The sequence below is a fragment of the Salvelinus sp. IW2-2015 genome, linkage group LG20, assembly GCF_002910315.2.
Source record: "Salvelinus sp. IW2-2015 linkage group LG20, ASM291031v2, whole genome shotgun sequence".
Lineage (NCBI taxonomy): Eukaryota > Metazoa > Chordata > Actinopteri > Salmoniformes > Salmonidae > Salvelinus > Salvelinus sp. IW2-2015.
Window position 1 is genome coordinate 37,129,318 of NC_036860.1, and position 12,363 is coordinate 37,141,680.

General features: G+C 39.6%; 1 protein-coding gene across 1 annotated transcript in view; it reads right to left on the reverse strand.

The window, feature by feature from the left end:
- Positions 1 to 6,326: 6,326 nt before the first annotated feature.
- The window catches only part of kcnj6 (potassium inwardly rectifying channel subfamily J member 6), a 111,460-nt gene continuing 105,423 nt past the window's right edge, over positions 6,327 to 12,363 (reverse strand). The window contains exon 3 of the mRNA XM_024012272.1: positions 6,327 to 9,086. Within this exon, the coding sequence (XP_023868040.1) occupies positions 8,731 to 9,086 (356 nt within the window). The 3' untranslated portion in view covers positions 6,327 to 8,730. The remainder of the gene's footprint in view (positions 9,087 to 12,363) is intronic.

Below are 12,363 nucleotides of genomic sequence, written 5' to 3' on the forward strand. Positions count from 1 at the left end.
GGTAGGCCTACTATAGGGCTACTCGCACTCAAACCATGGAAAGGAAAAACCAAAGAGATGCTAATCTTAATTTAATGCCGCAATATATAATAATAATAATAATAACCTGTTTGTATTTTCCCCATAATCAATGACTGGACTTAATGTTTATATTACCCTAATAAGGTTAAGAAACCTTTGTGAAGGTTTGGTGTGGTATAGCTATTATTTGGCTTAGCTACTGCATGCCTATAAAGGCAGTTCACACCGGAGGTCCAATTGACTCCGACAGTTGAACTTCTTACTCTTTTAATCGAACAATATAATGGTTATCTTTATAAAAAATATTCAGATAAAAAAATTGCTAGTTATCCTCTTTCTGTACATCTACATTTGCATAGCAGTACAGTCGTGGCCAAAAGTTTTGAGAATGACACAAATATTAATTTCCACAAAGTTTGCTGCTTCAGTGTCTTGAGATATTTTTGTCAGATGTTACTATGGAATACTGAAGTATAATTACAAGCATTTCATAAGTGTCAAATACTTTTATTGACAATTACATGAAGTTGATGCAAAGAGTCAATATTTGCAGTGTTGACCCTTCTTTTTCAAGACCTCTGCAATCTGCCCTGGCATGCTGTCAATTAACTTCTGGGCCACACCCTGACTGATGGCAGCCCATTCTTGCAAAATCAATGCTTGGAGTTTGTCAGAATTTGTGGGTTTTTGTTTGTCCACCCGCCTCTTGAGGATTGACCACAAGTTCTCAATGGGATTAAGGTCTGGGGAGTTTCCTGGCCATGGACACAAAATATAGATGTTTTGTTCCCGAGCCACTTAGTTATCACTTTTGCCTTATGGCAAGGTGCTCCATCATGCTGGAAAAGGCATTGTTCGTCACCAAACTGTTCCTGGATGGTTGCGAGAAGTTGCTCTCGGAGAATGTGTTGGTACCATTCTTCATTCATGGCTGTGTTCTTAGGCAAAATTGTGAGTGAGCCCACTTCATGTGAGTGAGCCCAACTTTATTCCACATCAGGTAACTGATGCAAGCAGTAGAATCAGATTTAAAAAACAGATAAAAATACACCTTATGGAACAGCGAGGACTGTGAAGCAACACAAACATAGGTGCAGACAAATGCATACACACACATGATAACAAATGCACTATACACACACAAACACATGGATTTTGTGTTGGAGATATGTAGTAGTGGAGTAGGGGCCTGAGGGCACACACTCAGTGTGTTGTGAAATCTGTTACGGATGAATTGTAATGTTTTTTAAATTGTATAACTGCATTAATTTTGCTGGACCCCAGGAAGATTAGCTTCTGCCTTGGCAGCAGCTAATGGGGATCCATAATAAATACAAATAGACAGGCATGTGCCTTTCCAAATGATGTCCAATCAATTGAAGTGGACTCCAATCAAGTTGTAGAAACATCTCAAGGATGATCAATGGAAACAGGATGCACCTCGAGTCTCATACTAAAGGGTCTGAATACTTATGTAAATAAGTGCAAATAAGGTATTTCAGTTTTTTATTTTTAATAAATTTGCAACAAATTCTAAAAAATTGTTTTCACTCTGTCATTATTGGGTATTGTATGTAGATTGATGAGGAAAACATTTTATTTAATCAATTTTAGAATAAGGCTGTAACGTAACAAAATGTGGAAAAAGGGAAGGGTCTGAATACTTTCCAAATGCACTGTATATTAATAGAAAAGGTGTGTACAGCAGTAGTTATATAGGATGAGCCTTGACTAGATTACAGTATATACAGCTGAAGTCGTAAGTTTACATACACCTCAGCCAAATACATTTAAACTCAGTTTTTCACAATTCCTGACATTTAATTTGAGTAAAAATTCCCTGTCTTAGGTCAGTTAGGATCACCACTTTATTTTAAGAATGTGAAATGTCAGAATAATAGTAGAGAGAATGATTTATTTCAGCTTTTATTTTTTTCATCACATTCACAGTGGGTCAGAAGTGTACATACACTCAATTAGTATTTGGAAGCGTTGCCTTTAAATTGTTTAACTTGGGTCAAACATTTCGGGTAGCCTTCCACACACTTCCCACAATATGTTGGGTGAATTTTATCCCATTCCTCCTGACATAGCTGGTGTAACTGAGTCAGGTTTGTAGGCCTACATGCTCGCACACACTTTTTCAGTTCTCCCCACAAAATGTATATAGGATTGAGGTCAGGGCTTTGTGTTGGCGACTCCAATATCTTGACTTTGTTGTCCTTAAGCCATTTTGCCACAACTTTGGAAGTATGTTTGGGGTCATTGTCCATTTGGAAGACCCATTTGCGACCAAGCTTTTACTTCCTGACTGATGTCTTGAGATGTTGCTTTAATATATATACATAATTGTCCTTCCTCATGATGCTATCTATTTCGTGAAGTCCCTCCTGCAGCAAAGCACTCCCACAACATGATGCTGCCACCCCCGTGCTTCACGGTTGGGATGGTGTTCTTTGGCTTGCAAGCCTTCCCTTTTCCTCCAAACATAACAATGGTCAATATGGCCATTATGGCCATTTTTTGTTTCCTCAGACCAGAGGACATTTCTTCAAAAAGTACAATCTTTGTCCCCATGTGCATTTGCAAACCGTAGTCTGGCAGTTTTGGAGCAGCGGCTTCTTCCTTGCTGAGCGGCCTTTCAGGTTATGTCGATATAGGACTCGATTTACTGTGGATAGAGATACCTTTGTACCTGTTTCCTCCAGCATCTTCACAAGGTCCTTTGCTGTTGTTCTGGGATTGATTTGCACTTTTCGCACCAAAGTTCGTTCATCTAGAGGAGACAGAACACGTCTCCTTCCTAAGCGGTATGACGGCTGCATGGTCCCATGGTGTTTATACTTGCGTACTATTATTTGTACAGATGAACGTGGTACCTTCAGGCATTTGGAAATTGCTCCCAAGGATGAACCAAACTTGTGGTCTACAATTTATTTTCTGAGTTATTGGCTGATTTCTTTAGATTTTACCATTTACTCAAGCAAAGAGGCACTGAGTTTGAAGGTAGGCCTTGAAATACATCCACAGGTACACCTTCAATTGACTCAAATTATGTAAATTAGCCTATCAGAACCTTCTAAAGCCATGACATCGTTTTCTGGATTTTCCGAGCTGTTTAAAGGCACAGTCAACTTAGTGTATGTAAACTTCTGACTCACTGGAATTGTGATACAGTGAATTATAAGTTAAATAATCTGTCTGTAAACAATTGTTGGAATAATTACTTGTGTCATGCACAAAGTAGATGTCCTAACCAACTTGCAAAAACTACAGTTTGTTAACAAGAAATTTGTGGAGTGGTTGAAAAACGAGTTTTAATGACTCCAACCTAAGTGTATGTAAACTTCCGACTTCAACTGTACATATGATGTGGGTAAAACGGTATTTAAATATTATTAAAGTGACCAGTTTTCAATGACTATGTACATAGGGCATCAGTCTCTAAGGTGCAGGGTTGAGTTCCGGGTGATAGCTGGCTAGGAACAGTGACTAAAGTTCAGGGCAGGATACTGGGTGGAGGCCGGCCAGTGGTGACTATTTAAAACTTCTTAGGGATAGGGGGCGACATTTTCACTTTTGGATGAATTGGTGCCCAAATTAAACGGCCTCGTACTCTGTCCTAGATCATATGATATGCATATTATTATTACTATTGGATAGAAAACACTCTGAAGTTTCTAAAACTGTTTGAATTATATCTGTGAGTAAAACAGAACTCATATGGCAGGCAAACTAGCAAACAGGAAGTGAAAATTCTGAAATGGGTCACTGTGAAAGGCATCGCCTATTCAATTCTCCTATATTTATGGATCTGTATGCACTTCATATGCCTTCCACTAGATGTCAACAGGCAGTAGAACGTGGAATGAAGCGTATAGCTTGATGTGGGACCGAATGAGAGCCAATGGAGTGACTGGTCAGGCATATTGCCAGTTCTTGGCCACGCACACTACGCATGGGATGTCCTTGTCTGCAATGCGTTAGATAGACATGAAGAAATGCTCCGTCTGGGACGTTATTGGATATATATGAGAAAAACCTTCTGAAGATTGATTCTCAATTGAGTTTGACCAGTTTATTAGATTTGTAATATCACTTTTTTAAGTTTTCGTTCATTAGCGTAAAGTTCGATGGACACTGAACTACACATGCTAGCCAAAGTTGCTAATTCGACAGAAGTAATGGATATTATAAAACAAAAAAACGATTTATTGTGGAGCTAGGATTCCTGGCACTGCATTCTGATGAAAGATCATCAAAGGTAAGGGAATATTTATGATGTCATTTCGTATTTCTGTTGACTCCAACATGGCGGAGAATGGCTGAGCACTGTCTCAGATTATTGCATGCTGTGCTTTTTACTAAAGTTATTTTTTAAATCTAACACAGCGGTTGCATTAAGAACCAGTGTATCTTTAATTATATGTTAAACATGTATCTTTCATCAAAGTTTATGATGAGTATTTCTGTATTTCACATGGCTATCTGTAATTACTTTCAATACTTTGGAGCCATTTCTGAACATGGCGCCAATGTAAAACCACGATTTGTGGCTATAAATATGCACATAATCGAACAAAACATAAATGTATTGTATAACATGATGTCATATGACTGTCATCTGATGAAGTTGTTCAAAGGTTAGTGATTAATTTTATCTCTATTTGTGGGTTTTGTGAAAGCTATCTTTTCTGTGAAAAAATGGCGGTGTGTTTTTGGATATTGTGGTGAGCTAACATAAATATATGTTGTGTTTTTGCTGTAAAACATTAAAAAAATTGGACATGTTGGCTGGATTCACAAGATGTTTATCTTTCATTTGCTGTATTGGACTTGTGATTTCATGAAATTATATTATATTATATCCCTGTGGCGCTAGGCCAGGCTATGCTAGTCAGCGTTTCTGATGACAATGATCCCGGATCCGGGATGGGTAGTCCAGAAAGGATCGGACACTTTTTTTTCAATTTTCGCCTAAAATGACATACCCAAATCTAACTGCCTGTAGCTCAAGCCCTGAAGCAAGGATATGCATTTTCTTGGTTCCATTTCTTCCTAGGTACCTGCCTTTCCAGGGAGTTTTTCCTAGCCACCGTGCTTCTACGTCTGCATTGCTTGCTGTTTGGGGTTTTAGGCTGGGTTTCTGTATAGCACTTTGTGACATCGGCTGATGTAAAAAATACTTTATAAATAAATTTGATTGATTGATAGGGAGACATTCAATATGTCCGTAAACACTCCAGCCAGCCTGTTTGCACATGCTCTGAGGACGCGGCTAGGGATGCTGTCTGAATCAGAAGCCTTTGCGAGGGTTAACACGCTTAAATGTCTTATTCACTTTGGCCACAGAGACGATAGCTTACAGTCCTCGTGATAGCTTACAGTCCTCGCGCCGGCGGCACTGTGTTTTCCTCAAAGTGGGTGATGAAAGTATTTAGCTTGTCCAGGAGCAAGGCGTCGGTGTCTGCAATGTGGCTGGTTTTCCCTTTATAATCCGTGATTGTCTGGAGTCCCTGCCACATACATCTCGTGTCTAAGCCGTTGAATTGCTACTCCACTGTGTCTCAGTACTGACATTTTGCCTGTTTGATTGCCTTACGGAGGGCATAGCTGTACTGTTTGTACTCATCCATGTTCCCAGTCACCTTGTTGTGGTAATGTGGTGGTTTGCATCCATTTTTTTCCGAAAATGCTGCCATCTATCCACGTTTTTTTTATATCCTTGTAGCTGTCCCGGAAGGGGTAGCAGCTATGGTCAAGAATTCTTGATGAGCGAGTATTGCAGGCGATGTGTTGATAAAACTTTGATAGTCCCCAGCTACAATAAATGCAACCTCAGGATATGCGGTTTCCATTTTGCACATAGTCCAGTGTAGTTCCTTGAGAGCCGTTGCGGTGTCGGCTTGAGAGGGAATATACACACAACCGCAGAGAATTCTCTCAGGTGGTAATGAGGTTGGCATTTGATAGTGAGGTATTCCAGATTGGGAGAACAAAAGGACTTGAGTTCCCATAAATAATGGGTTGGTGTACTGTGCATTGGGCAACCCTCAGGGTTTGAGTATGACACCCCAACCCAAAACATTGGGTCCTCCCAAACTCTAGCTCTACCACCATTTCTTGGTCCTGTACCACATGGTTTCATAAAGTGCCCTTTAGATCAAATATGATTGTCCATTTCAATCAATTATTGACCACAGAGTGTGAATATATTTCTCAATTTCATTAAATCAACACAAAAGGTAAAATACGATTTGTATCAATAAAAGAGAGTGAGATAAGTATGTTAAAGTATTGTCGAAGATGATTTATGAACCAGTATTTTGGAATTCAGTGTAATGTTGAAAATACAACCTAATACAATTAATAATTACAAATGAATAAAAACAGTAAAATAAAGGAGTCGATATAATAAACATGTCTGTTTCGTTCAATCTTTGTTCAGCGATTGGACAGAAGTCAGATTAAACAATGATGCCTGCATGTTTATAACGCTTTAAATTAAGCTGTTGAAATACCACATAGCTGAAATATCTACCCTTTTGATAACATCTGATTAATTTAATTACCAATAACTTCACAGTAACTGCACCTGTAACAAATATGGATCACAAATAAAAACATTTCATTAGCTATAGACTAACTGCGTTGTATACGGGTAACTTAAGTGTTACCCAAATGTTTTTCATTGACACATAAAAGCCAAAGTTATACAGGTGTGCTATCAGTGACATGCAGAGCTAGAACGTTCTGCAGTAACAAAATTACACACTGTAGATGTCTGAGCCCTGTATATGGCTCTTCAGCACAAGCAATAGAACCATTTTGTAAAGTGATAACATTGTAAGGTTATATTACACAGTTTTATTTCAAATCAAACATTTTGCCAGAAACACAAAGAAATTGCTTTTAGAAACTTAGTTCTGCAGCAGAAATAAAGAGGTCTAAATATGTGAAAAGAAGAAAATGAATACCCTCGGGCTGCACTTAGTTCAATTTAGGTGCTAGAGTAGGCCTTGATGCTCTTCCCCAAGCTCCCCCTCACATGGCTTCTTTCGTAGTACCAGTGTGCTTTCATCCGCTATGGGCCGGACAGTACAGTGGGGTTCACTTCAGAGACACATTGAAAGATGGAAGCCTGTCCTTCATATTAGAAAAGTGAGCATGTTTCTCACCGGTTCCAATCCAAGTGCCAATGCCGTTTAGCAAACTCCAGGCAGTGCTATAGTCAGATGACATGAAAATAGAGCTCTTTGGCCATGCACACCAGCGGTGGATTTGGCATCGAAAAACGGAAGCATATGGAGAAAAGTACTTCATACCTGCGGTGGTGCATCTTATGGGGCTATTTTGCTTCCACTGGTCCTGTGGCCCTTGTTAAGGTTAACGGCATCATGAACTTTACCAAGTACCAGGACATTTTAGCCTAAAACCTGGTTACCTCTGCCAGGACCTGTGGTTTGAATTGAAGATGCCAGTCCATAGGAGCAGATGAAGGATATCAAGGATCTGGTAAGATTCTTTAAGGAAGAATGGTCTAAGATCCCTCCCATCATGTTCTCCAATCTCATAAAACATTTTAGAAAAAGGCTCAATGTCGTGCCAATTTTTACTCCTTTCTTTTTTATATTTTTTGTATTACTTCTAAATAAAATCTTTCTATGAGCAATTGTATTAGTATAAAATAAACGTTCTGCTGCTTGGATAACTGCTTGGATAATAAACGTTCTGCTGTAGGAGAATTATAGAGAGAATTTATGTTGGCAGTTAAAGGGAACTAACAACAAAGGTTAGGACATTTACGTTAAAGGTTAGGAGAACTAAAACAACAAAGGTTAGGTAACTTTACGTAGCAGTTCAGGTGAATTGGCATATGTTTAGAATAATGGTTAGGAGATGTTTTAGCTAAAATGCTACAGTTGTCCCAGACGCAACCTGAACACGCAACCTGTGGATTGCTAGAAGGTTGCGGATTATGCCTACCCATCCTCCCCGACCAACCTCCCTACTTTCGTTGCTGTCTAAAGTAGCTAGTCCATTAGGCCAGGCTGAATATTCTATAGGGCTTTCATCCAGAATTGTTAATAAGAGTTATATTGTCATGCCTATTACAATCGCCATTATTCTCTTATGTACACAATATAGAATAAATTAACTACAGTGAGTTTTTGTACATGCTTATATATTTCTTAAAACTCTAATGTAAGGAAAGCTTTGTACATAAGGCATAGAATATGTACAGACCCGGTCTAAATTAATCAGTATCAAAGATCTTCTTGTCAAATATTCACACTTTGGCAACATAACAGATAGTATATAACAGATAGTATATACAAAAAAATACAAATACAAATATCCTAGAATATATATGTATAGGTTTTAATCTTTGAATAAAAAAAAAGAAATAATATTAATTGATATCTTCAAGAAAAAAACTTTGTTATCAAAACATGCAATTACAGAGCTTTTCAGTCCAGCCATTGTCATGTACCATCTATCTTTGGGGGGCAAATGACCTGTTTAGGGCCAAAGCTGTCCTTGTTGCAGGGTTCCTAAGCAGATCGTCCTTGAACTCAGGTTCCCCATTTTTCTGCCTTGGCCCTGACCTTTGACCTGGGACCAGCTCACCTGGTCAGACAGCCATGAGGAGTAGAGCCACCACAGTAAGCCCCACACAGCCCCTCTGGCCTAAGTTCTCTCTCCCCTCTACACTTTGGACTCGCTCTCTATATTAGCAATGTCACCGTTCCTCTCTGTCTGCTCCTCTAGCCCCTCTTCCTGGGTTACCAGGGTAGTATGCTTCTTCTCGCGGCCCTCGGGCTCCAGCACCCCCTGCTGGCTGAGCTTGCTGGCCACGGACCAGGTGAAGGGCAGGCGGATGCGGCAATTAATCTCAGCCAGCTCTCTGGCGCTGCAGCTGGGGGTGTTGGTCTCGTGGATGTCGTGAAAGCTGTTGTAGTCCACCTCGTAAAAGCCATCCTCCAGGGTGAGCACCGGCATGAAGCGGTAGCCCCACTTTATCTCGCTGGTCACATACGAACTCCTGGCCTGGCAAGTCATCCCTGTGGGGACAGAGAGCAGACGGAACTTAGCCTCCTCTAGAGTTGACAAAAAAACACTGTCTAGTTGTGGATATGACTCATTCAATGTCAGAGTCATTACAACATAATGACACAGGTCTACCAGCACTTTATGAGCAATAATGTTATATCATGTTATCATGTCATTGTTAGGTGTTAGCATCGGCGATCTCTGGCTAGGGCCGTATGTGTTGGGAGTGAGTAAGTTACTAAATGTCAATACAGTTGGACACTATAGCTGTGGAAAACTGAGCACTCATTAATATATACAGCCCTATCCAGTCCACCCAACACTCAGGAAGGGTTGGTGTATTGAACATACTGTACAGAGACTATTAATAACTGTTAATTATGAACATAGCCACTAACCATTTTACCTTTCATGCAGCAGTACACTGTAATTGTACCTCAAGCACTTTGCCCAGATTTTATTGTCACATTAGAATGAATGGTGCTGCTAGGCTCTGTGTGTAGGGTAAGTGAAGCCGTCCTCTAATATATTTCTCAAGGAAAACAGCTTTCTCACTACTTAATAATTTGTTGGGTCAAATATAATGACATGTTAATAATTACTCTAGAAAGTGTCTGAATTCCTTGCCTCATTTCAACAGAAAGCTACATTCTTAGAGAACAGAATTAGAGAAATTTCAAGTTGGATGTTAAAAATATTTTTTCACGTGTTTTAGAAGGAGAACTGTTTTAGAAGGGGAACTTCTAAAACATTAGATGAAAGACTTTAAACAGTAATTCTTACACAAGAAGAAGAGCCTATAATCATGAACCTCTTTTTGCCTACAGCTGTGAGCTAAGTTTTTTTTCTGATCCGTCAGGTTTCATAAGACATCCTAACAAGAAACCGTTAAACTAACACTGAATGACAAGCAATGTCCCTTTGACACGTGCAATGCTGCAGGGCATCAAAATGGCACAATTATTGAGATTTAAAAATATTTATAAAGTGGAGGGAGGTCAACAAGGCAATGAACATGCGATTAAAAAATAATTGGTGTTTTGGAGCAAATCCATCAACAGGATATTGAGTAAAGCGAACAAACTGTATAAAGGACTATATCAAGAGTGTGTGTGTGTCTGTATCATGGTAGGGGAGGAAGGACTGGTACATCTCGTACTGCAGTTTCATTTGGCTGATGATGCTGAAAATGTGCAGCTCCAATGAGCAGCTGGTGCGCTGCAGAAACGATATGACGTACCTTCAGGGTTCTAGCAGCATGGATGCTGAAGAAAACCTGCTGCTATGAGGACTAACACATAGGTTTCTAAAACTACAACCCAGCCACAAAAAGTATGAATTTACAGAAAATGTAAAAGAAGTGATATAATTATCCTGCTTGGAAAGAAACCATTACAAAATGTTGTTTTCTTTCATGTCATACCCTAAATTCCAGTCCTCACAGTACAACACACGCATTTCATGGGCTAAAACATTTCAATAATGTTTTCATTGAAGACATCAAAGGGCTGGAATTGGAAATACATACAGTTGAAGTCGGAAGTTTACATACACTTAGGTTGGAGTCATTAGAACTAGTTTTTCAACCACTCCACAAATTTCTTGTTAACAAACTGTAGTTTTGGCAAGTCGGTTAGGACATCTACTTTGTGCATGACACAATACATTTTTCCAACAATTGTTTACAGACAGATTATTTCACTTATAACTCACTGTATCACAATTCCAGTGGGTCAGAAGTTTACATACACTAAGTTGACTGTGCCTTTAAACAGCTTGGATAATTTCAGAAAATGATGTCATGGCTGTAGAAGCTTCCAATAGGCTAATTGACATCGTTTGAGTCAATTGGAGGTGTACCTGTGGATGTATTTCAAGGCCTACCTTCAAACTCAGTGCCTCTTTGCTTGACATCATGGGAAAATCTAAAGAAATCAGCTAAGACCTCAGACCATCATACCGCTCAGGAAGGAGACGTGTTCTGTCTCTAGAGATGAACGAACTTTGGTGCGAAAAGTTCAAATCAACCTTGTGAAGATGCTGGAGGAAACGGGTACAAAAGTATCTATATCCACAGTAAAACGCGTCATATATCAACATAACCTGAAAGGCCGCTCGGCAAGGAAGAAGCCACTGCTCCAAAACCGCCATAAAAAGCCAGACTACGGTTTGCAACTGCACATGGGGACAAAGATTGTACTTTTTGGAGAAATGTCCTCTGCTCTGAATCAAAAATATAACTGTTTGGCCATAATGACCATCGTTATGTTTGGAGGAAAAAGGGGGATGCTTGCAAGCAGAAGAACACCATCCCAACCATGAAGCACGGGGGTGGCAGCATCATGTTGTGGGGGTGCTTTGCTGYAGGAGGGACTGGTGCACTTCACAAAAAAAGATGGCATCATGAGGCAAGACAATTATGTTGATATATTGAAGAAACATCTCACGACATCAGTCAAGAAGTTAAAGCTTGGTCGCAAATGGACAATGACCCCAAACCTACTTCCAAAGTTGTGGCAAAATGGCTTAAGGACAACAAAGTGAAGGTATTGGAGTGGCCATCACAAAGCCCTGACCCTAGTCCTATAGATCATTTGTGGGCAGAACTGAAAAAGAGTGTGCGAGCAAGGAGACCTACAAACCTGACTCAGTTACACCAGCTCTGTCAGGAGGAATGGGCCAAAATTCACCCAACTTATTGTATGAAGCTTGTGGAAGGCTACCTGAAACATTTGACCCAAGTTAAACAATTTAAAGGCAATGCTACCAAATACTAATGGAGTGTATGTAAACTTCTGACCCACTGGGAATGTGATGAAATAAATCATTCTCTATTATTCTGACATTTCACATTCTTAAAATAAAGTGGTGATCCGAACTGACCTAAGACAGGGAATTTTTACTAGGATTAAATGTCAAGAATTGTGAAAAACTGAGTTTAAATGTATTTGGCTGAGGTGTATGTAAACTTACGACTTCAGCTGTATTGTCACGTTCCTGACCTTATTTCCTTTGTTTAGTCTTTATTTAGTTGGTCAGGATGTGAGCTGGGTGGGTATTATCTATGTTGTCTGTTTCTATGTGGGGTTTCTTGTTTGGCCTGATATGATTCTCAATCAGAGGCAGGTGTTAGTCATTGTCTCTGATTGGGAACCATATTTAGGTAGCCTGGTTTGGTGGGTGATTGTTCCTGTTCGTGTGTTCATCTGTTCTGTGTTCCCTAGTTCAGGACTTCGGTTCTTTCTTTCAGTTTGTTGTTTTTGTTCGTCGTTTAAATATCCTATATCC